Genomic DNA, 27,604 nt, shown 5'->3' on the forward strand with positions numbered 1-27,604 from the left:
CTGCTCTAAAACCTGTACTGGGAAGTGTGGGGTGGGGGCAGCCGGGAGGGCAAGGAATGGAAGGAAATGCTGGTAAAATTACCTTGACCAGAAGGAAACTTGGAGTCTTTTCCCACTGACTGAAGCCCACCAAACTTTTCTGAAACGAACCACGGTAGGGTGGGCTGAGGCAAACGGACCCGCCCAAGGCGCCCACTCGTTCCCACCGCAGCGCACCCAGTCACCGCCCACGGCGAGTCCCGGAGCTCTCCGCGCAGCGCCTGGAAGACTGAGCCAGAGCCGGAAGCGCCGGGAATCCCGCGAAAGGCGGGGCTGGTGGAGGGCGTGGAGAAAAACCGGACCAATTTACTCCGGCGGGGATTATTGTACAATGAGCCTATCAACTCCTCCGTACAAGTTCTCCCAACTGCCAATCTTGGGGCGGGTTCACACCTTCTCCAAGAGAAGAATCTCCCCACATGCCTAGGGCTCGGAGCGCCCCTAGCAACCACGCCAAGATTTAAAGCGGAAGGACGGCCCTGGGCCGGAGGTCCCTGGAACCAACCGCGGCCTGGCAGGGAGGCACTTTGGCCCAATCACCTTGGCGGGAACTACAACCAACCAATAGGAAGCAGGCACTGACGGGCGGGCTGAAGGGGTCGCCTGCGCACGCGCAGTTGGAAGCAGGGCCTCAATTTTGTGGTGGTGTGGGTGAGTTGGGTGCTGTTGGACTCGTGTTGGCCCTCAGAAACCCCACGTAGCTGCTGCCAGCTTTTCCTGCCCTCGCCATGTTCCTCACCCGGTCTGAGTACGACAGGTCTGTGCGTCGGGAGAAAGTGGGGTCGGGGTTGTGAGTGGGCAGGACTGGGGCCCGGTCACGGCCTGGGTTCTGCCGTGTCATGGGGCGCCCCAGGAACCCGAGGCTGGCCCGGCCTGGGGATCTCTTGTCCTCCCCAGCCGCCTGCAGTGATTCCCCAAGCTAGACTCGCGCCAGGTGCTACCGCTGAGTCACTGCTGGGTCCCAACTCGGTGCGGAAGGGAGAAGCTCCGCTTTGTGCTTGGGGGAGAAGGCCGAGGGGCCGCGACTCCGACCTTTAACCCGGAGAAGTCCAGGGGTCAACCCCTCCTCCGTTCATCTTTCGTGCTGAGTATGACTGCCTTTTTAAAAAATGTGAACGTGTTGCCTGAAAAAAAAAAAAAAAAGCTACTAGAGATTCTTTAATGGCTCTCATAATTTCAGCTCCCCCTTCCTTCTAGGGGAACAACCTCGTTTTCCGTTTCTTAGTTGTGGAAGTAGAGTAACCTTTCCTTTGGTTGAAATGTAGGAAGGCATGCTGGTATGTATAGTTTCTGCAAAAGTCTGAAAGTATTCTCAGCTATGCCCGGATGGAGTGTGGAGTCTGATTTTATAGGAACTGGGATTTAGAGTGGTTCTTAAGAGTTTCCTCATCACGCTGATTCCACTAGACCTAGACTTTTCGGACTTTTTGAGAAGCTTAAAGCGATTTAGTTTGTGTGTGTGTTAAGGCCAGATCTGTTTTTAAAATTAAGGTTGTGAGATTGTTGTATTTATTAAAAGAAAAAAAATATTTTTCAGGGCTTGGAAATGCTGAGTAAAATTGTACATAGACAATTCTCTAGACATTGTTACTTTCAGTTTCTGTTTGGGTAGGTTAGATTTTTCACATAGCTGCAAAGATTTTTCACATAGCTGTACATAGACAATTCTCTAGACATTGTTACTTTCAGTTTCTGTTTGGGTAGGTTAGATTTTTCACATAGCTGCAAAGATGTTTTTGGGGTTTTTTGTTTGTTTGTTTGTTTAGCCAGGAAAGGCGGATGTTTTCTTTCTACTAGGTCTTTAGAAGCTGCATTTCTTGTCAAGTGTATGTTGATCCTGTCAAAAGTTTTATCACTTGGAACTCTCACTTTTTTTATGCTTTTACTGACTCGGAATATATATATGTGAAGTTTTAAAACTGACAGCTTTTTGTACTGTCCTGTAAAATGACTTGGTATTTATTTTCCAGAGCATTAAAAAAAAAATCCTCCTTGGGTGATAGAATTTTGAGTTAGGGGGTGTATGATAGACATTATTATTCTTATTAGAAAGTCTTTATTAAGGTTCTGTGATCATTTACTTAACATCTTCAATGAGTGCTATATGTTATTCATGTTTATATCCTCCCAAGAATGCCTAAAATACAGCCTTTTTAAATTCACTTAGCTAATATACTTGCATGCTTGCTCTGTACAAGACACTGTTCTAGTTACTGGCCATACAGCAGTGAACAAAATCAAGATTCTTGCTCTTAAATGGGAGCTTGCCTTTTAAAGAGCTATTTAAAAAACATAGTGCAAGTCAGAAGTGGTTTCATGTCATTAGAGAAATTCAAATCAAGTACTATAGAAAGTTTGTTAAGAGAGGTTGCATTCAATATTAGGGGGTCATTGAAAACTTTAAAAAGGAGCTGATATTTAAACTGAGTCTTGAGAAAGAGGAAGATTTTAATAAATATGGACTAAGTGTCAGTAGGTTGGAGGCAGAGAATATACAGTGCCTGTTTGGGAACATTCTTTTCTGTGTGGTACATTTGATACATGTATGGGAGTGGTGAACTATGGGGAAAACAGGATGGTGCTAGATGTTGGATGGATTTTTTTTGTAGTGAAGGAGTTTGGGTCACTATTTTTTTTCAAAAATTTTAAAGTGTTTTTATTTATTTTTGAGACAGAGAGAGTTAGAGCATGAGCAGGGGAGGGGCACAGAGAGAGGGAGACAGAGAATCCGAAGCACGCTCCAGGCTCCAAGCTGTCAGCACAGAGCCCGACCCGGGGCTCGAACTCACAGACCGTGAGATCATGACCTGAGCTGAAGTCGGACACTCAACCCACTGAGCCACCCAGGCGCCCCTGGAGTTTGGGTCACTATTTAGGCAACCATGTGCTATTAATTTTTATTTGAAGAAGTTACATAATTGTGTTTTGCAGAGATTGTTTGACAGGAGCAGAAGAAAGAGTGAGTCAATACCAGTTAGAAGGCTTACAATAGTTAGGTGAAAGGTAATGAGGTCGTTGAGAATGAAAGAAGAGTGTTGAGTTACCATGTGGGAGGAATTGATGTGACTTGGTATATGATTAATGTGGGAGAAGATGGGGAGAAATGAGTCAGATCATTCAGAACTTTCTAGCTTGGGGAACTGAGAGATTGCAGGTGTTTTAAAATAAAAATGAAATAGGAATGACAGGAGATGGAACTGATTTTGCAAGGATGGCTGGATTTAAAGAGATATTTCAGATTGGAAGATATTGAGTGTTCGGTGCTAATGGGATATCCAAGTGAAAATGCTCAGGATTCATTAAATTAATCAGGGAAGAGGTCAGACCGGTAATAGAGGTTTGAGAGTAGTTGGTGCTTGATGTAAACGAAATAACCCAAAGAAACAGTGAAGTTTGAGAAGACAGCCAAGAGCAGAGCCCATATAAGGATGTAGTAATTAATACTATACTAGGATGAAGTGCCTGAATTAAGGTGAAAATACTGTATTCACATGGTACTTTATCACAAAATTCTTTCATACTCTGTGCAATTCAGTATTAATTATCTTGTGATAGATGTACGATAGGTTTTGTTTTTTGTTTTTCATTTGAGGGAATTAAAGCTACTAAGTGGCAGAACTAGAACTTAATTTCAGTCTTCTGTCCTCAGACTTTTCACTCAGTGATTTTTAAAAATTGTTCCTAGAGTTCTGAACTTTTTTAATGACCTCTGGGATATTACCTCTGGGGCCAGGAGGATTCTGGGATGGTGAGATTCTCCTTTCACTCCTGATTTAGCCCAGAGTAATAATTCCCAGAGGCCGTATAGTGAAACAATTCAAAGATAGGTCTCTGCAGTCACATTGCCTAAACCCTAATTCCACCTCTGCCTCTTACATGCTGACTAACTTTGGGCATATTACTCAACCTCTTTGTCAACTTTCACATCTGTGAAATACTATCTGTCTTTAAATGTTACTTCATAGGATTATTTTGAGGATTAAGTGAATTAAGTAATTTAAAGGTTTATAACAATGCTAGGTATATAGTAGATATGCAGTAAATGTCAACTTGTATTATTATTACCTGTTTTGTATTTCGGGGATACATACACTTTTTTTTTTTTTTTTTTGAAGAAAGAGTTTTTGATAAAACAAATTTGAAAACACTGTGTTATATATCATGTTACATGTTATCAAATCCAAACTCTATCAGCCAAGGATCATAACTACTTTCATTCATTTGTTCAAGTATTTTTGAAGTGTCCATTGTGTGCAGAAGACTTTTATAGCTAAGACCATGATTGATGCCTCTTCTCCATAGGAATTTCCAACAGAATGGAACAAGAAAAGGTGGGAAGGTGTTTTAGAAAGAAAAAGAAGTCTAGTGTGTAATTGGTGTAAATATGTATGTAATGAATAAACTAGCTTAGGCTTTAGGAACGAGCCAGATCTCGGTCTGTTAAGATAGCAATACTAATTCATACAAATAAATAGAGAAATGTACCTGTAACTGACTTTTACTGAAAAGTATGATATTGACATTAAATGCACGTAATGTGAAGGGGAGAAGGATAAAAGCATATTGGGAATTGCCAGGTAGTTTTGGGGGCTTGAATTTACTGAGGGAATTCAGTTTGGTTCAGAGTTGAGGTAGAAAGCCCCTTGCTCTCATTTGATCAGTTTGAAGTCTCTGGGAGTAGCACAGAAGTGTTCCATACATAAGTTCCATTTTCTTGAAAAGCTGTTAATGTACAAAACAATAGCTACAGATTGTTTTGGGCAAAGGAGAATAATGACAACATGCATATCTTGTAGCTATTTGAGCTAGATGTCAAGGAACTTGAGTTTTGTTTCTCTACACTTTTTCTGACAATCTTTAATGCTTTTTTTAAATTATAGGGGTGTGAATACTTTTTCTCCTGAAGGAAGATTATTTCAAGTGGAATATGCCATTGAAGCTATCAAGGTATAGTATCAAGTAGCAAGTTTTTGAAATTTCATGGCAACCTACTGCATTGCTGGCAGAACATTTGGAGTAAATGTGTTTTAGCTATCTCCCCCTTTTTTTTTTTAATGTTTTTGTTTTATTTTTGAGAGAGAGAGGGAGGTGTAGAATCTGAAGCAGGCTCCAGGCTCTGAGCTGTTAGCAAAGAGCCTGACGTGGGGCTCCAACTCACAGAACCGTGAGATCATGACCTGAGCCGGAGTCGGACGCTTAACCAACTTAGCCACCCAGGCGCCCCATGTTTTAGCTATTTGTTTAGAAAATATTCTGTATCTCCCTTTACCCAACCACTAACCGTTTTAATATCAATTTCAATCCTATTCCTGAAGTCTTTTGAACAGATAAATGCTTCGTAATTATGTAAGTATCTTTTTCTCAGTGGGGCTGAAGGGACATGTTTGTGTTCATAATCCTCTTGGCTATAAAGAGAGGGATATAGAGGTCTAGACTTAGCATCTGGAAGATACTTTGAAAAATTGTTTAACTCATCACCTGTATTCGTAAAATTGTGGATTTGTACTGGACACTTTCAGGACTGAATAAGAGGTGTGTCCTGTAATGTAACAAAATCAAATAGTTCAAACCAGTATTTTTCTTTTTCTTTTTTTTTTTTAACGTTTATTTATTATTGAGAGAGAGAGACAGAGCATGAGCAGGGGAGGGGCAGAGAGAGGGGGAGACACAGAATCTGAAGCAGGCTCCAGGCTCTGAGCTGTCAGCACAGAGCCTGACGCGGGGCTCGAACTCACAAACCACGAGATCATGATCTGAGCCAAAGTTGGTCGCTCAACCAACTGAGCCACCCAGGCGCCCCCAAACCAATATTAACAAAATCAGTAAGTGAGCTATCTATACTTAAAGTTAGTTATCACATGGGATCTGCATTTGTTGAATTACGGATAATCTAAGTTCTGATTTAGGTTATCCAAGGAAGGTCCAGGCATCAGTATTTTTAAGGGCTCCTTCAGTGATTCTAATATCTAGCAAGGATTGAGAATCAGTGATCTAGATGAACCCATTACTCTGTGCTTCAGTCACCTCTACATCCCTAAATAACCTCTGTTTGTATAGTCCTAGTGATAGAATATTTTCTCACTAGATAGCTCATTCTGTTAGAAAACAATTCATAATGGTTTAGAAATTTATCCTTGTATTGAATCAAAAGTCTAGCTTCCTGGGGTGCTTGAGTGGCTCAGTTGGTATCGGCTCAGGTCATGATCTCATAGTTAGTTGGATCAAGCTCTGTGTCAGGCTCTGCACTGATAGCATGTAGCCTGATTGGGATTCTCTCTCTCCCTCTTTCTCTGCCTCTCCATTCTCTCTCTCTCTCTCTCTCAAAATAAATAAATAAACTGTAAAATAAATAAATCAAAGTCTAGCTTCTTTGAAGTTTCCTTAGTTGTCCCTAGTTTTGTCCTTGAACCACACAGGATGTTTAAACCTTTTCCAAAAACAGTTCTTCAAATAATTGAAGAGAGCTACTGTGTTTCTAAGTTACCTATTATAAAAAGAGTGTATTATAGAAAACTATTATATGAGAATCTAGAAAAGGGCAAAAGAGACTGTGATTAGTTGAAGACATAGAAGTAAAGGTGGATGCACTATGATAGATGGTGGGACAGAAAGTGGTGGGCCAGCTACAAGTGCCTGTTTCTGATCATCTTTGCCCTGTATTGAAACCATACGTTATTATGAATTGTGAAGACTATGACGATTTCAAGCTGTGGCATTTAAAGATAATAGTCCTATCCAAGCCAAGAATAATCCTCAGTTTTGGGGGGGGTTCTTCTTTAAGCTTCTTACTGCTAGTAATTTTCAGATTGCTTAAAGATAATTAGAGACCATGTGATGTCTACCCTAGGTTGGGCTAAGATAGAAATAGCCATGTGACCCTTTAATAGATGTGACTTAACCCATGTGAAAATTCAGGCTCTTTGGTATTTAAACAACCTGGTTGTCGCCTTGGCAACTTATGAGTTGTCAATGAGAAAGCAATTTGATAACCATAAGTATTCAGTAGCATGAAAGGAGCTGGAGAAACGACTAAGAATGGCAAGTATAAGTTGTCATTTGGAGGTATGGTATGGATGGCATGGGTGAAAGACAGCCAGCAGAAGTGGGGAAAAAATGCCTTTGGAGTAGGTTTTTTGGGGGAAGGAAGGATAATCTGTGGCAGTGTCAAAATTACCATATTAAACTGAGCATGTGGACATTGGTTACTATGAGTTATACTAAAGAAATATTAGGTAGAGTCTTCAAATGTTCCCTCACTTCCTTTCCTCAGTCCCCACCAAGGAGTGGGGTGGACTTTAGGCAGAATTGTAATACTGAAATATCTGGGGTAAATGTAAGTGTTCAAAAGAAAATTCCCTTGATTTTGGTACATTTTATTACTTAGTCTGTCTTGAAAATATTAATCTTTTTTTTGGAGTGGAAACTTAGGAAGTTATTTAAGTTGGAGGCCAAACTGAACAGGCTGTGAATTCTTATAATATGAAAATCCTTCATCCACAAAATAGTTACAGTACCCAGGGACTATTGACATTTTGGACTGGATAATTCTTTGTTGAGAGACCATCCTGTGCATGGTAGAGTGTTCAGCGGGATTAGATGCTAGTAGCACTCACACTTCTAACTGTGACAACCAAAACTGTCTCTAGACTTTGTCCTCCAGATACATGTCCCCTGGAGGATAAAATGGCCTCTGGTTGAGAACAAGTCTGCCAGATAAAATTTAAAAGTAGATATAAAGGGGGTGTCTGGGTGGCTCTATTAAGTGTACAACTTTGGCTCAGGTCATGATCTCACAGCGTGTGAGTTCAAGCCCCACATCAGGCTCTGTGCTGACAGCTCAGAGCCTGGACCCTGCTTCAGATTTTGTGTCTCCCTCTCTTCCCCTTCCCCACTTGTGCGCACGCTCTGTCTCTCTCTCTCAAAAATAAATAAACATAAAAAAAAAAAGTAGATATAAAGTCTGTCCTGCTCTGTTCAGTTGGAGATTTAAGAGCAATGTACTATACATAAAACAACTAGAGAACAACTAAGTGCCAAATTAAATTCTCTAGTAATATTTTCTGACTTTTACATTTTTATTCTTAAGGCATACCTGCATGTAGTTTTAGAATCAAAAGATAAAATAATTATATCAACCTTGTAACAAAAACAGCAATCCCTGAGGACTGCCCCCTCTATCTTCAGCTTCCCAAATGCAACACTTTAAGATCTTTTAGCTGATAATTTTCTTGGCATTTGCTTCCATATTTCTAGCACAGAAGCAGACAGCCAGCAGAAGTGGGGGGAAAAATTTTGTTTTTGTTTAGATATTATCCACAGACTTTACATTATGGACGATGAAGATTTTTGCCCCAATCACACACATGGACACACACACACGCTTTCCTCCTGGGGTGGAGGTACAGCAATTCACTCAATATATACTTTTGTGAGATCATTAGTCAACACTTATAGTCATATGACTATGTAAATAAATGTATTCACAGCTGAGCCATTTTTCCATTTCTGCACAATATTTTCCTGGAGTTAAGAGCTCTTCTTTTTTAAAAATTTGCTTAATTTAATGTATACATGTCATAAATAATCCCCAAAGTCTCTCTAGGTTATATGTATCTTCTCAAAATTTCCAAGACATTAGGTATCCAGTAAAGATTCTTAAAAATCTCTTTGAGCTTCTGACCTGTTCCAATTCTGGACTAGTTCTCTGGGCATACTGCTTTTTCAATTTCTAAGCTCCTTTATTTTTTCCTTTTTCTTATTAGTGTCCTATTTTTGTTTTATGGATGAAATATATTCTTAAGGATTTTTTTTTAACTTTTCTTTCAATTTTTTTTTTTATTGAATTGGTTAGATTCTTTAGATCTATGTTTTTTAAGCTACAGGTCTTGACCAATTAGTGAGCATTGAAATCAATTTAGTGGGTCAAGGTAGCATTTCTTTTTGAGTGGAATAGAACAGTAGATATCAGAATGCCATGTTGATACTATTGGTGTTTCATTGTGTTTTTTTCCCACGTTGTTTCTATTGTATTTATTTGTGTATGTTAGTATGTTTTGATCCTGATATAAGATATATTTCTTAATGTCGATTTTGTCCAAAATGTTTGAAAACTGTTCTAGAGAAAACTGCCCCTTCTCATTTCATGCCTGAAGGGTGTTTCAGCTACTAGCTTCAGAGAGCTGAATGGGGAAAGAAGGCTGAAGTTCTTAACCTTCAGCTAGTCAGTCTTAATCCCCTGTTTTCACTCTGGTACTCCTGCCTTTGACTGTGCTTAGTGTCCCCCAATCCAAAGACCACTGTCTGTTTTACCCTTTCCAGAGTTTTCTATAGGAGTGGGGGTGGGAGCTGTCATCTAGCTTTATAGCCTAGGGGAGGGGATCTGGAAATCTGTTTCTTAGGTAACACTGAACTGATTTTGTGATTTTTAGCTCCTTTGTTTCTATTTCCAGAGGATCCTATAATGTTGGGATCCTATAATGTAAATCAGATTGTTTCTTGATTTTCTTTACTACTGGTTTAGGGTTCAGATTTCTCAGGTCTACTAAGTAAATTATCACTAACCTGTCTTCTTTCCTAGAAATTTTGTTGCTGTGTCTTTGCCCATTCTCTTTGTGCTAGTATATTTGTGCATCGCCCCCTATCCCCTGACCCTGCCATCCTTTAATTTTGTACTATTATGAGGCTAGGGGAAGGAGTAGAGCTAATGTGTGTGTTCAGTCTATACCTTTACCTAGAAGTATGAATGCCCATTTTTTACATAAAGTTCTTTAACGGTCCTCTCCTGTAGTTATGCATATATATTAAAAAAAAAAAAGCTGGTATATACATTTAAAAACATTTGTAAATAAAGTCACAACTTTATGCATTTGAAAAATAATTCACTTATGTATGAGACGTGATTATGCAGTCTGCAGTCATGTTAAGCATGTTATGCATAATGATTCATGAAATTCCTTGGACTCCTTTACAATAACAGGTTCCAGGAGTCTGATGCTTGCACTGGCAGGCATTGCTTTGTGGAACTAACTAAATAATAATGGTAATTCAGGGGCACCTGGGTGGCTCAGTCAGTTAAGCGTCCAACTCTTGATTTTAGCTCAGGTCATGATCTCATGGTTTGTGAGTTAAGGGATAAATAATATGGCATGAGAAAATGGGTTGGGCTATACCTGGTAGATTTTGTTGGAGAATAATGAGTAATAAAGTTTGAAATGAAAAGTGAGATTAGGTTTTGAGGGCTTTGGAAGCTTATTTGGATTTTATGTGACAGGCAATATAGGGAGATGTTAGTTCTTCAGAGAAGAAGTATAATTAAAATAGCATTTTATTAGATCAGTTAGGCTATAACATGAAATATACATTAAGAGAGAGATTAAGATGGGGAACCTAAGTAAGAGGATGTTGAAGTCTAGGCATATAAGAAGAATGACTAATTTTGTTACTCATTTATTATGTGCCAGGCACCATTTTAAGCATTTTATGTATTAATATATTTACTTTCTTGATGTTTTATTACCCCCATCTTGCAGATAAAGAAACAGACATAGAGGGATCGGTGACTAGAATGGTGCCCTGGAGATGGGGAGATGAAATTAAGCTATATTGTAAACTGCTAGTGACCTCAAAAGATTAAGTTAATAATTATGTTTGTGGTGGTGTTTTTGTTTCTTCTTTTGTTTGTCTGTTTGTTTATTTATTTTGAGGGAGAGGGAGAGAAAAAATCCCAGGCAGGCTCCGTGCTGCCAGCACGGAGCCTGGCACAGGGCTCTATCTTACAAACTGTGAGATATGACCTAAGCCAAAATCAAGAGTTGGACGCTCAACCCACTGGGCCACCCAGGTACCTTTTTCCTTTTTTTAATGTACACTACTTTTCTGGAGGTCATGTAGATTTGAGAAATACTACCTTTGGGGACAGGTCAAGAGAACAGAGGTGAAAAGAAAAACATTCTAGTTTTATTACTTTTTTGCCCGTTGATGTTTAGAACCTTAGAATCTACCCCTCTCCAAAATATTGGCATTAGAGTTGATCATTTTCCAGATGTTTTCAAGACTTCATTGGACTTTTCCCTTTAGAAGAACAAAATCTGTAAATCAAGTGTTCCTGCCATTGACAGGAATAACACATTACTTATTAGGGTGCTGTTTATACTCTCTGAATACTTGGTATGGCTAATTGAAGCTTCTGTCTTGTGCAGTATTCAGAGAGATTCCTGGTGAGTATGTGAGACTGTTCTTTGACCTGTACATGATAACTATAACACGTTTCTTTTTAGCTTGGTTCTACAGCCATTGGGATTCAGACATCAGAGGGTGTGTGCCTAGCTGTGGAGAAGAGAATTACCTCCCCACTAATGGAGCCTAGCAGCATTGAGAAAATTGTAGAGATTGATGCTCACATAGGTAAGGAGTAGGGGGAAGTTGTTTTATAGGATCTGGCTTGGATTAATTAGTCTTCTTTGGTGTTCCACAGGAGGTTCATTAGATGAACATCTTATCCCCTTATTAGCTACTGTTTTCCAGGCAGTAAGCCAGTGTGCATAATATAGGAGTGGGAAGCAATTGTAGGGCTCAGCCTACTTCCAGAAGTTCCTTTCTCCTTCAAATTTAGACTTGGCGAATGTGATGGTTGTCGAAATATGTAAAGGTGAATCATAGGCCAGCTCCCTATAATGGCTGGGTCTTCAGTGTTGCATAATGTTAGCCCTAGTAGGAAGCCATCTGGAGCAGAGGATCATGTGGAAAACTAGAGTGTCCACTAGAAAGAGGAATTCTTAAAGGTCTTTAGAGTGACTAAGGTTCAGAGAGCATGAGAATAATAGATTTTGAGCAGATCAGTCTTCTTCCTCTGTTTTCAGATTTATCTTTTTACTCCCTGTCTTCCCCTATATCCCCCACACCCCAGCACTCGTTTTTGTTTTGTTTTGGTCTCTGTTATAATTTCCCTGCCTTAGCTTCTGGCATCATTGTAGCATTACAGGGTGAGTAGTTCTGCATTTTAGTTGACTGTTGAAATTTTCTTAACCATCTAGTCATCTAATTAGTGGAATATTGGTAAAATAATTAGTTGCCTGAAGGCCTCAGAACCAATGCCATGGTGACTCCAGGAGCTTGACAGTATCTTTCAGATGTAGAACCTGAGATTTAGTCTTTTAAGATAAGAACATTTTGTCTACTTAATCCCAAGTTGTGTGTCTGGAGATAGATCAGTGTCACTTCATTCAGCAAATTGAGAGCCTACCATGTGTCAGACCTATGCTAGTCACCAGGGATACAGAGAAAAATGAGACATAGTCCTTATGTTTCAGAAGCATACAGTCTGATAGTGGAGGTAGACATGTAAATAAGTAAATGCAGTTGAGTGACGTAGGTGTTAAGAGAGGCTGTAGTATGTGCTCAGTAGGGGTACAAAAGAGGAAATCATTAGTTTTGTCTGGAACCAGTGGTAGTGGGACTTTCAGAAAAAGATTCCATAAAGCGATGCTTGAGCTGAGTTGAATTCTAAAAGATGAGGAAATGGTCACTAAGTGAACAAGTGTGTGGGTATAGGAAGGGAGAGCACTCCGGTCAGAGGGAATAGAAATGAGCAAACCCTTAGTGGTGTAAAATAGGGAATACCCTAGCACAAGAAGTTTGGTAAGACTGGCAGGTGGACTATAGCAAGAAATAAGTCTTGGGTCAGACAGTAGAAATCTTTTTACCATGCTAGCAAGAGCTTCAACTTGATGGGAAAGATTTTAAGCTTTGGGGTAATATCATCAGATTTTGAGAGAGAGAGAGTATGAGCAGGGGTGGGGCAGAGAGAGAGGGAGAAAGAGAGAATCTCAAGCAGGCTCTGCACTGTTAGCAAGGAGCCTGATATGGGGCTTGACCCCATGAACCGTGAGATCATGACCTGAGCCTAAACCAAGAGTCAGATGCTTAACCAACTGAGCCACCCAGGTGCCCCCAGATTAGTCTTTTAGAAAGACAATTCTCATAACAAGGTTGCAGGTAGAGTGAAGGGGCCTGAGACTGGAGGTAGGGAGACCTGGAAAGAAATTTCCTTTAATCCAAATAGAAACAATGAGGGATTTAACCAAGGCAGTGGACAGAGAATGGACAATGTAAGGATTAATGCTGGACAGGTTAATCAGATGGAGATTGATAGAATTTGGGATCTGATTGGTTGTGAGGGCCAAAGAGTCTAGAAGGAAGAAAGAACTTGATTTGAGTTGGTGGTATGTCCAAGTAGATATATTAAGGGAGTCATTGGCTTCATAGGTTTGAAATGTGGTAGTAAGGCTTAAGCTGGAAATACAGATTTCAAGTTATGGCATATAAAGTAACAGCTATAACGTTGGCATCTTGGACCATCAGGCAAACTTTCTTTCTAAACTAATTGGTTTGTATTTGGTCAGGGAGGTGAAAAAGCTTTTGATTTTATCCTGGGGCCTTCTATAGCTCATAGTGACATGGTTATTTTTTTCCTTATTTCTTCTGTTGGGATGTTAGTGTTCGCTTAGTTTGAAAGTGTATTGTGGTCTACGAGAATGCTAAAGGAATGCTTAAGGATGTAATATGTGAAAATTCATGCTTGTTTGGCTGTTCTTGCCTGTCTTCTATCTTAATACTGGACTTCTGAGTTATTGCAGATGGTTTTATTTATTTGTAGTATAATTATACTTGTGTTCAGTATAATCAAATAATTTCCCATCTAACCTCTTGGGTGTATTGCTATGGGATTGCGTATGGCCGCCATGGTTCTATTCCAGTGTTTCAGTATTTCTTGAGTGGATGAAAGAGTTCTGCTAGGATTTGGCCCCTGGGTCACTATTGCTTTTACATTGCAGGTTGTGCCATGAGTGGGCTAATTGCTGATGCTAAGACTTTAATTGATAAAGCCAGAGTGGAGACACAGGTAAAATTAGCATCATCTCTCCTTTTTACCTTGATGCTTGAGTTCCTTGTTTAATGATGTAGCTGCCTGGGCTGTATTGCAGGTTATCTGTGTTAATATCAGCTGTAGCTCTTAGGAGTGATTTTGGATAGACCACCTAGTTAATAACTTGTTGAGGCTTGGAGTCTAGCCATCCAACCATTGCAGCTTTAAGGAAGCCCTGGTAAATAGTGCTGACAGTCTCTTGCTTCTTTTTGATTTGCCTTAAATAAAGCAAGCATTGCACTACATTCTGTTCCCTAATTAACTGTGGGAGCACCATAGCAGGAAGTGGACATAGCTAAAGGACATTCTACCCCAACTGCCTTTGGTGCTGGGCTTGCAAGTAACAGCTCTCCTATGGTGAGTAATGTTATGTACCAGGTCAAGAATGCTGATTTTGTTTTTTTCTTTAATTGAGTACCTGCTGCTTCGAGAAAAGACCAGTAAGAAAAAAATTCCTGATTGATAAAACTTTTTGCACTTATTTTCAACTTTGCTGTCAGTACTTATGTAAGAGTAAGTCATTTAATTTAAACACCAACACAATGATAAGGTAGGCTCTTTGAGGGAAAGTGGCACTTAGCTGTTAGCATTCACTTTGTGAAAAGACTAAGCTTAGTGCTGTGAAGGGCTAACTCTGTTTTTCAAGGGATAATCCTCTAGTCCGTCATTAATGCTTAGGGTACTTTGATCACAGTTTCTTTCTAGAGCTATTTCTCTTCCTCTCATGTAGGCCCAAGCATTCAAGTTCAGTGTTAAGAAAAAAACACTGGAGCTGAGCCTTCGGTTTGCAACCATAGTCCACAGGGATGTATGTAGTGAGATGGTGGACTGCTTTAATGCTTTTCTTATTTAAAAGTTAGACCACATTTTGCTCTTTTTCTAGAACCATTGGTTCACCTACAATGAGACAATGACCGTGGAGAGTGTGACTCAGGCTGTGTCCAATCTAGCTCTGCAGTTTGGAGAAGAAGATGCAGATCCAGGTGCCATGGTGAGTGTGGTGTTTGTGGCAAGTTTCCTTCTAAGGGACTTAGGACATTTGTCCTCTGAACATACCTTTCCCAGCCCCTCTTACCTCCTGCTTCAGTAGCCATTTGTTTATCTTAATACCTCTTGTTTTTTGGTTCTAGTCTCGTCCTTTTGGAGTAGCACTGTTATTTGGAGGAGTTGATGAGAAAGGACCCCAGCTGTAAGAATTTGCCATTTTTTCCTGTTTCTTTTTTTGTAGAATTATTTTAATTTGGGATGGGGACTGGTTGTCTAAACTGAGAGGATTATTGTAGAATTATAAAAAATGAAGGGCTTCTAACTCTAAAGTTCAGTGATTCTGTGCTGTTTATACAAAGACAAGCATTCTGTGAAGAACTTCCCTGTTGGAACCACTGCTGATTCTGGAAAGAATTAAAAGCAACTTTGTTACTATAGTCAGGGTGTGTTTTAGAGCTTTGCTTTAGAATGCTGATTTGTTCCTTTTCCTCAAATATTATTTAGATAGGCATACACAAGTGCCATATTTATATCTTCTATACTTCTAAATCTCTGAGGAATGAATTTTCTTAAACACTTTTTAAAAGATCTGGTTTCAGGTGCCTGGGTAGCTCAGTTGGTTGAGCATCGAACTCTTGATTTTAGCCCAGGTCATGGTCCAGTGTCCTGGGATTAAGTCCTGCATTGGGCTCCATACTTAGCATGGAGCCTGCTTGGGATATTCTCACCTCTCTCTCTGCCCCTCCCTGGCTCGTGCATACTTGCTATCTTAAAATAAATAAACTTTAAAAATAAAATAAAAGATCTGGTTTCTATAGCTGCATGTGACTTTGCATGTGAATTTTGATCTCGGGGTTGTGAGTTGAGCCCCACATTGGGTATAGACATTACTTAAATAAACTTAAAAAAAAAAAAATCTGGTTTCTCTAGGCATACAACATCTTTTGGACCTGTACCTCAGTATTTCAGTGGAGTTTCCACTGCAGGGCCAAGCATTTATATTCTTTAGTGAGATACTTGTTACATAAAATGCCACCACTCTTAAGCATTTGTAACCCCCTTCTTTTGGGGGGTTTTGCAGGTTTCATATGGACCCATCTGGGACCTTTGTACAGTGTGATGCTCGAGCAATTGGCTCTGCTTCAGAGGGTGCCCAGAGCTCCTTGCAAGAAGTTTACCACAAGGTAATTGAGTACTCTCACAACTTTTATTATTATTTTATAAATCAAGGTATAATTTACATAAAATGGGAAGACCTTAAGTGTTCAGTTCTAGGAGTTCTAGGAGTACACACCCTCGTGACCACCACCTAAAACAAGATGGAGAACACTTCCATCACTCCCTGAAATGCTTATTTCCTCTCCATTCACTCTTTCTCCCTTTCAACCATGTTTACCACTGTAGATTAGTTTTGTCTGTTCTTGTCCTTTCTATAAATGCAGTCATACAGTTTATATTTTGCATTTGCCTTTTTTGTTCAATAATGCTGTTTTTAGGATCCATTCGTATTTTTGCACATATCAGTAGTTAATGCTGAGTGCTGTACCATGGTATAGATGACCTCAGTTTGTTTACCCTTTATCTTGAAAGCTTTACTTAACAGATATATTTCCTAGTCTGGCTCTAGAAGCAAGTAGACATTTGGCATTTTTTATCTTGTAGGATGGGAAGACTTGGCTTTGGGTAACTTGTGGTTGAAGGCTATCTTACTTACTGGTTCACACAGAGATGTCTACTCCCCTCTACCCCTGATAGTATTGATTTTATGTGTGGAAGAAATTGGGTTCATGGGTTCAAAACACAGTACTACAAGAGCAGGTTTACTAAACCAGTGGGCTACCTTTTTAGATCATTTGGGAGTTGTGAATCATAGGATATTCCCAATATTATCTTGTTTCTGTATTAAAAGAGGATAACTAGAGAAGTGTAGCCCTTTCCACTTCTTCAAAGATCACTTAATATGAAAGTTGGTGACTTTGATCTGGTTCAAAATAAGACTTGAAACTTTGAATAAATGTATTCTACTTATTTACTGTTTACTTGAATTCTAGAGATACCTGGTAATGCACTGTACTTACTAAGCTGCTTGATTTAGTAATATTTGCTACATCATTCAGGGAGATAGGGGAAATCTTTGAAGGAAGGAGGAATTACATAATGGCTACTCTTCTTACCCTTTTTGTTTCAAGTCTATGACACTGAAAGAAGCCATCAAGTCTTCACTCATCATCCTCAAACAAGTAATGGAGGAGAAGCTGAATGCAACTAATATAGAGGTATTTTTCTCTTGTGGTGTTTTTTATTCAGATATCATAGCTCCCATATCTCCCATGGAGATAATCACATTTTGTATGCTCAGCCCTTAAGAAGTTATTGCTATCCTTTGAAGCTCCAATACTTCTATAATAGTAATAAGAATGGACTGTCCCCAAAACATGTTAACTTATCCTAGGACATTAGGAAAGTCGCCTGGAAGAGGTGATGCTAGAGAAAGGAAGAGAAGGGTACTCCAGAAAGAGCGAACAGCCATGTGCAAAGGCTCAAAGATATAAAATAACATTGTATGTAAAGGAGAATTTGAGGGTTTTCTGGATGCTGGGGTGCAAGATATATGTAAGGTAGTGAGTGAGGTGGCAAGAGATGATACCAGAGAGTTGTGGACCAGATTCTGACTGCCCTTATTTAGGATGCTAAGAGTAGATGGGAGAAAAGGAGATAATGGTGAGTAAAAAGATAGAGTAGGTTTGCAGGTGAATTGAGAGAGAGGTCCTGTATTTCCCTGGTGAATGTTAGATCATCTGCTGAGAGTGGGTGAATTCCAACAGTAGAGTTAAGGCAAGTGGGATCTACTTGGAAGAGTCCTTATGGACAGGGAAAAAGGAAGGCTGGGATAAGCAAAAGGACTGCTGGGCTACATTAAAATACTAATGGAAAAAAAAAACTAGCGGAGGCTCGATTTACCAGATTGTTATCACAAGTTAGGATGGAGGGGTGGCACCTGGGTGGTTCAGTCAGTTGAGGGTATGACTTCAGCTCAGGTCATGATCTCACAGTTTGTGGGTTCGGGCTCCGTGTTGGGCTCTGTGCTGACAGCTCAGAGCCTGGAACCTGCTTCAGATTCTGTGTCTCCGTTTCTCTGCCCTTCCCCCCCCACTCATGATCTGTCTCTATCTCTCAAAATAAATAAATAAATAAATAAATAAATAAATAAATAAACATTAAAAACAAGGGGGAAAAGCTGGAAAAAAAAAGGGTACAGGGTGCCTGGGTGGCTCAGTCGGTGGAGCGTCTGGCTCTTGGTTTCAGCTCAGGTCACAATCCCAGGGTCGTGGGATCGAGCCCTGTGTCAGGTTCTGTGCTGAGTGTGGAGCCTGCTTAAGATTCTCTCTGCTCCTCTCCCCTGCTTGCTCGCTCTCTGTCTCTCTCTGTCGCTCTCTCAAGTAAAAGAAGGGGAAAAAAAGGTCAAGATAGTGGTCATAATATTATATTTCAATTAAAAAATTTTTTAAAGGCAACTGTGTCTGTAATCACAAATCAGTAATTAAACCAATCAGCGCTTACCAGAATTATGTCAGCTGTACTCAGTGTGCATTGAGAAAATGTATGTTTAGGTTAATCCCTGGTGAAGGATGGCTGGTTAAGGGCTGACAAATGTCTTGCCTTTAGAGCCAGCCAGCTTCCACAGGCTGCAGTGAAAGGGACAAACTTGAATGCCAAAACAAGGGGCTGGCCTAAAGGTGGGAAAGCGTGGGTGGAATTGGAGAGAGGAGGTGGGGGGACAGAGGGGTTACTTCTTGAGCAGTAACAGGGAGAAGAGGAGTTTGGAATAGAAATGGAAAAACTTACTACATAAATACTATTTTTACACTTTCTTAGTAACAGTGATACTCCCAGTCTGACCCTTAGGAGGGAGTTTGTCAGTTCCTTTCTGGTACTTTGGGGGTGTTTGGTACTGAATGAGATAGGGTCTTGCCATTTCTTTTCTTCTTCTTCTTCTTCTTCTTCTTCTTCTTCTTCTTCTTCTTTTTTTTAATGTTTATTTATTTATTTTGAGAGCAAGTGGATGAGGGACAGAGAAAGAGGGAGAGAGAGAATCTCAAGCAGGCTCTTTGCTGTCGATGCAGAGCCTGATACAGGGCTCTATCTCACAAATCGTGAGATCACGACTTGAGCCGAGATCAAGAGTCGGACATTCTACCATCTGAGCCACCCAGGCACCGCGGGTCTTGGCATTTCTGCCAAAACTACCCCCTTCTTCCTACCTCAGAGTAATTCAGAGATAGCTCTGCTGATTTCACAATGCAGGTTCTGAGGTCTGCTTGGTTCAGTTGAAACTGCATAGATTTTTAGCTCATTCAGTTTCAGTGTTGCTTTGAAAAGAGCATCAGATGTGTCTCAGTCATGCTCTCTCATTGTTTTTTTAATGTTTATTTTTGAGAGACAGCGTGAGTGGGGGAGGGACACAGAGAGGGAGAAAGAATCCCAAGCAGTCTCCATCTGTGCTGTCAGCACAGAGCCCGATGTGGGGCTAGAATGCACGAACTGTGAGATCATGACCTAAGCTGAAGTCAGATGCTTGACCAACTGAGCCACCCAGGAGCCCCCATGCTCTATCGTTAACTATATTACTCCCTGACTTAGTTATTTTTGCATTAAAAAAGGTCACTTTCACTTGTCTAAGACAGTTTACTCCACCAGTACTCTGATAGTTTCCAAATCTGACTGTCCATCAGTCTTTGGACATGAAGTCCAGAAATCTGTACTTTTGAAATCTCCTTGGGTGATTTTGATGGTCAATCTGAGAAAGTCAGGCATTTGGGGGCCCCTGCTCTACCAGTTGTCCCTTGGATCACCAGCCTGTCCTTCTCTACAAAAAAGGAAAATTTCCAAGCTGCATCTTTTTTTAGAAAAACAAAACAAATCACACCTTTGTTAACTCCTCCTTCTACCTAGTATCCTGTCTTAAAAAAAAAAATCCACTTTGTTGAGATATAGTGTACATACTGTAAAATGTACCTATTTTAAGTATACAGTTCAGTGAATTTTGACAAATGTATAATCTGCTACCACAATTAAGGTATAGAACATTTCTACCATCCCAAAAAGTCTCCTCATGCCCCTTTTTAGTTCGTTCCTTCCCACTGATCTGCTTTTTGTTGTTATAGATTTGTCTTTCATGTTCTAGAATTTCATATAAATGGGTCACACAGTATGTGCTCTTTTGTGTCTAACTTCTTTCACTCAGCATAATGATTTTTGAAATTCATCTCGTGTGTATCAGTCTGTTACATGTTATTGCTGGGCGCTATTCCATTCATCCTTTTTTGTAATCTTCATTACTAGGTCTTTTCCCAAGAGAACCTATATCCATTGTCCTCACTGCTTCTCCCCTCATTTATTCCTCAATTGCTACCATTTGTTAGTGTTCTTAATATTTCCCTGGGACTTTCCTTATTTTGCTAAGTTAACTCCAGTTTGTCAGATTTCATGGTCACTTTTTAAACCTATTATCTGACTTTTCTGAAGCAGACTCCTCAAATTTTTGACAATTCTATAAATTTTTTTTTAATGTTTTTGCTTTGAGACAGAGAGAGACAGCATGAGCAGGGGAGGGGCAGAGAGGGAGGGAGACACAGAATCTGAGGCAGGCTCCAGGCTCTGAGCTGTCGGCACAGACCCCGACGTGGGGCTCGAACTCACGGACCGTGAGATCATGACCTGAGCTGAAGTCAGACGCTCAACCGACTGAGCCACCCAGGTGCCCCAAATTTTTGACAATTCTGAAACGAAACATTATCTTTCCTGAAAACCATTTCATCTTCCTGCCCTTCTAATCCTAGTTGATGATGCTACCGGTATGTATACCTGTCATTCACAGTAGAAACCTAGAAGACTTCGGCTTCCCTTTTTGTTCCCTTCACTGAATTGTTCCCTTCACTGTCTTTGCCCCCTTGTAAATAATTGTCATATCAGTGCCTCCTCTCCATCCCTACTTCCAGTGCCTTCTTTTGTTCAGGCACTCAATTTTCTCCTGCCTTGTATCCTTTCAGAGGTTTCCTAACTAGTCTTCCTGCCTCTAGCCTTGCCATCTTTCATTTCATTCCATTTCCTTCATTGTGCTTACTGAGGTTGATTTTCTAAATTACTTATCTAGTCTTGATTGTTCTCCACTTGAAAACATCTTTTCTGGGGGCACCTGGGTGGTTCAGTCGGTTAAGCATCCGACTTCAGCTCAGGTCATGGTCTCGTGGTCCTTCAGTTCGAGCCCGATGTTGGGCTCTGTGCTGATAGTTCAGAGCTGGGAGCCTGCTTCAGATTCTGTGTTTCCCTCTCTCTCTCTGCCCTTCTCCCCACTCTCATGCTCTGTCTCTCTCAAAAAATAAACATTAAAAAATTGAAAAAGAAATCTTTTCTGACTCCCGTCTATAAGATAAATCCCAAACTTCTTTCATGGTATGATAATTTACTGCTCTTAAGTCATATGTTTAATCTGTTAGGGACCTTGCTAAGCATTTTGCATGCAATTGTTTCTTTTAATCCTCACAGTACCTCTCTCAGACTGGTATTCCTATTTCCATTTTACAAAAGAGGAAACTGAAGCTTTGAGAGGGTAGGACCTTGCTCAAAATAACAGTGGTAAATGATGGAGTCAAAATTTGAACTCAGCTGTGATTGGGGTCCAGTACTTTTTCTTTTTTTTAATTATTTTTGAGAGAGAGAGAGAACACAAGTGAGGGAGGGGCAGAGACAGAGAGAGACACAGAATCTGAAGCAGGCTATAGGCTCTGAGCTGCCAGTGCAGAGGCCCGCTCAGGGCTCAAACCCATGAATCGTGAACATGGGTTCTCTCTTTGTTGAGAGAACATTTTTTTTAAGTCTGTTCCCAGATCAGATCTTCAGGTGTTTTAAAATGTTAGTAGTCTTTTTGTGTTTTTCCTGTAGGTGAAGCGGCAAATAATAAACATCATATAATTGGATTATGCTAATTCTGACCTGACTTGAGCTGAAGTCAAATGCTTAACTGACTGAGCCACCCAGGCGCTCCTGTGCCCTGTACTTCTTTTTTTTTCTTAATTTTTTAAATGTTTACTTGTTTTCAAGAGAGTGGAGGAGGGATAGAGGTGGGGGTGGACAGAGAATCTGAAGCAGGCTCTGTGCTGACAGCAGAGAGCCTGATGCGGGGCTCAAACCCACGAGCTGTGAGATCACGACCTGAACTGAAGTCAGACGCTTAACCGATTGAGCTACTCAGGTGCCTCCTGGGGTCCTGTACTTTTAACCACTATAGTATACTGTCTTTCCTACTTCGCCTCCCGTTTTATCTCCTCCCATATGCAGTCTCTGCTCTAGCCATTCAGAATTACTTCATTTTGCAAATATATCCTCTTGTTGCATGCTTTATACATGTGCACATTCCATCTGCTCTTCTGGTTCTCCACTGTGTGACCCATTTTTGAGTTGTGACACAACCCAAAAGTTGCTTCTCTTTGAAACCTTTCTTGACTCCCCCTAGATCACTCCTTTGTGCCTCTACATATGCTCAGCTCTCTTATAACACCTGGCATTAAAAGCATTTGGTGTCCAGCACCCTTAGTAAATAAAAGAGATTTTCTTTATCTTTGGATCCCTAATGCCTAGTACAATTATAACTAGTACATAAGTGCTTAATAATTAATTATTAATTGAATTAATGAAAGAAAATGTTTCACCTGTCTCACAGAGCTTTTTGAAAGAATACGATAAATAGAAGAGTATCTTTCATATTCCCTATGTAAATAAGTTTATCATGATGCAAATGCGAGGGGTTATTTTTACTCATCTAGTGATGAGTGAGTACCTTCCTAAAGGCAGTATTTGGGTCTAGTCTTATTAGCACCAATTTACAGCCAGATTCTATCAGACTTTTCTATTCAGAGCTTTCCCGGTTTCTGTTTTTAGCCCCTGAAATGGTTTGGGAAGACTAGCCTATGAGCTCTGAGCAACTTGACAAAAAAATTCTGTAGGCCCTCACTCTTCTCTGCTTTATTGACCTTGTGTCTCTGTCCTCACGTCCTTGAAAGATGTAGTAATAACATTATTTTAATTTCCTTGGAATAGAGCCCATGGTCTATATGGACATGAATGATAATGTTTAACATGTATTTTATAAATATGTGTTCTGACATTTTGTGTAATTGGATAGATCTTTTGTTGGGAGAATCTAGTGGAGACTGCAGGCTTTGTTGAGAGAACATTTTTTTTTTTAAGTCTGTTCCCAGATCAGATCTTCAGGTGTTTTAAAATGTTAGTAGTCTTTTTGTGTTTTTCCTGTAGGTGAAGCGGCAAATAATAAACATCATGTAATTGGATTATGCTATTTCTGGAAGTTTCAGATTATGTTAAATATCAGTAATGAATATTACCAAAAATACCCTAGTATGTTTAACTGTAAAGTCTAAAGAAAAAGGCAATAGGAGGAAATTTAAAACCAACACAACCGCTTTTTAGGCAAATGTCAAATGGCACCTATTGCTCAGTATTGGCTCCCAAAACATGGGACTATGTTATCAGCAGAGGTGATAGAAAACTTGGTAGTTTTAGTTAAATTTGAAACTGTCTTCTGACCCTGGTATTTTATTGTTTAAATAGATTCTATCTGGACTGCTATTTATAACTAATATTTGTCAGTCTCAACTGATTTCCTGTGTTGGTGCTAATGGAATCCTTTTATTTTCATGGCTAGTCCTTTTAAAAAACAAAACAGGGGCACCTGGGTGGTTCAGTAGGTTGAGCGTCCGACTTTTGATCTCGGCTCAGGTCATGATCTCATGGTTCATGAGATCGAGCCTAATGTCTGGCTCTGTACCTCTGTCTCTCTCTATCTCTGTCCCTCCTCTACTTGTGAGCATACACATGTGCACATGCGCTCTCTCTCTCTCTTCTCTGTCTCTCAAAATAATGAACTTAAAACAGACTTTGTTGTTAAGTTGCATTATGAAAAATTTTAAAGAAAATAATATACCTAATAATAATCGGTAATTATTTGGTGCTTATTATAATGTTCTAGGCAGTGTTGTAAGCACTTTACACAGATTAACACATCTTCACAACTTCTGTATGAATTACGTGCTATTGTTATCCCCATTTTACCGATAAAAATTAAAACACAGGGTGGCCAGGAAGCAAAGGTCACACAAGCTTCACTTCCAAGTGTGTAAACACACTTTTCATATATTTCTAAGGAAAAAGTACTGACCCCAAGTAATTTGCTGCTGCTTTTCTGATCCTTGTTGAAGTAGTGTCAAGAAATGACAATGACACCAGGCATTTGGTTAACTGCTATGTGGTCTGTTAACCTCAAAATAGAAAACTTGGTCAATAAGAATTTTTATTTGGGAGTCAGAGAGCTATTTTAGGAACCTGTGGCTGGAAAGGATATCCCTTGGATAGCAGATCCCTTAGTTCCTAATGAACAGCTGCATCACTAACACAGCTTCTCCTGACCATGCTAGTGCTATCAGCAGGGTAATCGAGCCCAGCTCATTAACCCTTCTCTGCTTTCTTTCCAGTTAGCCACGGTGCAGCCCGGCCAGAATTTCCACATGTTCACAAAGGAAGAACTTGAAGAGGTTATCAAGGACATTTAAAGAAGCATGATCCTCAGAACTTCTCTGGGACAATTTCAGTTCTCTTAAATGCTTTTAACTTTTATTTCCAGCTCCTGTTCCTTGGAAAATCTCCAGTGTATGTGCATTTTTTTATGATGTCTGTACATAAAGACAGTTCTGAAATAAAGAAAAATTTAAAATTTGTTAATAGAGTATTCTCTTCTAATGCAGTCTTTTGTTCGAAATGCTCATTTTAGGGGACAAAAAGGATAGTGGTACTAACATCCCTATCCTATCAGAGTATCTATTCTAAATTGTTTTAGCGTCTGTCTACCACAGAATCAACTTGATGTCTACCACAGATCAACTATCTCATGAATCCCTTGATGTTGGCAAATGAACTTAAGCTTGTCCAACTCTTCGCAATGGTTTAAAGATCTTAATACCATTGCGAATCCATTTCAGTGCCATAGTTTCACCTGATGAAATAGGTATTTTTGCTGCTATTTCTTATATGAAGGAGATGTTAACAACATGTTTTGAGGGTTGTAGTTCATTAAGCCAACTACAATGTTGTCTCAGTTCTTGTGTATTGATAATTTGGAAAGAGATTTTCACTTTATGAAGATAAGAACTATAAGAGCTGCCATCTTATGACTCATTGAAATTATTTAAGGAATCTTTTGGAGCCCCCAAAATGGCCATATGAAATGGATATCATTATCATACAGATAAAGAATCTAAGGCTGTGTGTCCGTGGACACAGAAAATTAAGCTGTTGGGATTTGAACTCAGATTTTCTGGTTTCAAATCAACTCTTGATTTTACAATGCCAGGTCCCTTGAAGCCTACACACCTTCTAAGTAATAGGGAAATCTCATTGAGATTTGAAATGTACTTGCACTATCTACAACATGACTGGCTAATCCATATGTGGATAATGCAGAATTGTGTATTATCTTCATTAACATTTGTAGGCAGTTGTCCATGATGTCAAAATAAGTTATGATTATTTGAGTAGGTTGAATTCATACTAAATTTCATACTGTGTTTCCAGGCAACTCTCCTCCCCCCCCCCAAAAAAAAACCACAGAAACTTGTGTTTATATGCCTTTGGAAATTACAATGACTGGAAACACTTGGAAGAAAACTTTTGCCCTGTATATACACATAAGGAGAGTAGGGAACCAGAGCGTATTGTCACCAATGTTCCGGAGACTGTTACGGTTATTTTAACCCTGTTACTAAATACACGGTAGGATGCCTGGCTGGCGCAAGCCGGTAGAGCATGGGACTCTTGATCTCAAGGTTGAGTGTAGAGATTACTTTTTAAATATGATAATCATGAGATTCATTTCATGTTCACCAGTTATCAAATCCTGATAGAAAATGCCACCGAAAAATCCTATCGTAATTTCTATTTATTTAAATCTAACAAACTTAATGAGTACTTACTTCCTATGTACCAAGTAATAATGTATTAGGCATTGGAAATAGAGCTGTGAAAACAGTATGGTCTGTGCTCCTATGAAGCTTCTCGTGGGGAGAACTAGACCACAGCATTCCCTTTAATTCTGTGTAGGTTCATGCACAAAGTGTGCCGCTTTAGGGAGAGGTGAGAGTTGTGTCTCCGAATCGTGGGTATTGTTTAAGGGAAAATAGATCTTAGCATATCTCCCATAGCCTCAGCTTACACTATTTTCCTCCTTACTGCCCAGGCAGTGTTACTTGTACCTTATACAACTGGTGAGGCAGTAAGTTTCATACCCTCTATAGCTCAAACTTTAGAATTCTTAAAAGAAAAGGATTTCAGCATTTTTTTTTTCCACGTCTATTTATTTTTGGGACAGAGAGAGACAGAGCATGAACGGGGGAGGGGCAGAGAGAGAGGGAGACACAGAATCGGAAACAGGCTCCAGGCTCTGAGCCATCAGCCCAGAGCCTGACGCGGGGCTCGAACCCACGGACCGCGAGATCGTGACCTGGCTGAAGTCGGACGCTTAACCGACTGCGCCACCCAGGCGCCCACAGCATTCTTGAAAGAGATGGAACTTTGTGGGGGTTTTTTTTGTAGAACTTTAAAACTTTCTACAACACTTCTTGTGTTCAATTTAAACAGAACCAGAAATAATCTCACTAGGAAAAGCAATAGTTTTGTGATGCGTAACTTTTCTGTTCATCTTTCTGCTATAGAATGTATCTTGGAGGAAAGTACAGTTTTGAGATAAGTAATCTATATATTTTAGTCCTACAAGTAAGGTAAGATCTTCTGTGCAGTATTTCACAAGGGAGATAAAGTGCAACCTCTGTATTTAGTGCCTGTGTCAGACAAAAGTAAAATACCAGAACAGTTTATTCACTCAAAACACTTCCTCAGTGCCATATGCAAAATGCCATGTCCCCAGAAGCTGGTAGAGTTAGAGAAAGGAAATATATATTTTGTAAGCATATGGTAACTAAAAGCAATATATTCAAAAGTGAAGGTGCACATAATTACAATTTACTACTTAGTTTAAAAGTGGATTTAGTAATTTCTCCAGGAGATGGCACTGTTGAGTTGGCTTTTTTCCTTTCAGGGCTGTAAGACAATAGACCATTCATCTTTGTGTCACCCAAACAAAGAAATATTCCTCTATAGCCCCTCTTCTTCCCCAGCTAATCACATGCTGCTGGAACTGACTGTCTTGTGATCTACTCCATAGTTGGCATAGATTAAAAAATAATCTGTATTTTAAAAAATAATCTGACACATGGTAATTAACAGAAAGGAACAAATTGTACACCGGTTTTCATGGAGCTTTGTCATTTCAGCAGCTGAGAACTTGGAAGACTATTCTAGTGATTCCACCACCCTGCTCAGATGCCATTCAAAAATTATTTTTCACTTCTCAGGTCTTATCATGGTTGTTGGGAAAAAAATGTAAATTTGTAAATCTTTTTGCTTGCAAATTAACATGAATAGGATTTTAACGTAAACATTGGGTTGGGTGCATTGCACCATTTTGCTCTACAGTGAATATTATATTCTCATTTGGGTTTACGTCCAGTTTATAGTTAAAAGTAGTTT

At 39.8% G+C, this 27,604-nt stretch overlaps 1 protein-coding gene across 1 annotated transcript; it reads left to right on the plus strand.

Moving 5' to 3' along the window:
* Nucleotides 1-669: 669 nt before the first annotated feature.
* PSMA5 (proteasome 20S subunit alpha 5) lies at nucleotides 670-24,745 on the plus strand. The gene is made up of 9 exons (XM_047084434.1): nucleotides 670-796; nucleotides 4,920-4,986; nucleotides 11,316-11,442; nucleotides 13,872-13,939; nucleotides 14,847-14,954; nucleotides 15,094-15,152; nucleotides 16,032-16,134; nucleotides 17,140-17,226; nucleotides 24,499-24,745. The coding sequence occupies exons 1-9, from the start codon at nucleotides 768-770 to the stop codon at nucleotides 24,574-24,576; spliced, it is 726 nt and encodes a 241-aa protein (XP_046940390.1). The 5' UTR covers nucleotides 670-767; the 3' UTR covers nucleotides 24,577-24,745.
* Nucleotides 24,746-27,604: the final 2,859 nt, after the last annotated feature.

This window comes from Lynx rufus, unplaced genomic scaffold (genome assembly GCF_022079265.1).
Source record: "Lynx rufus isolate CCGP_SWC_20201006 ecotype Redwood Valley unplaced genomic scaffold, mLynRuf1.p SCAF_2, whole genome shotgun sequence".
NCBI classification, from domain to species: Eukaryota; Metazoa; Chordata; class Mammalia; order Carnivora; family Felidae; genus Lynx; species Lynx rufus.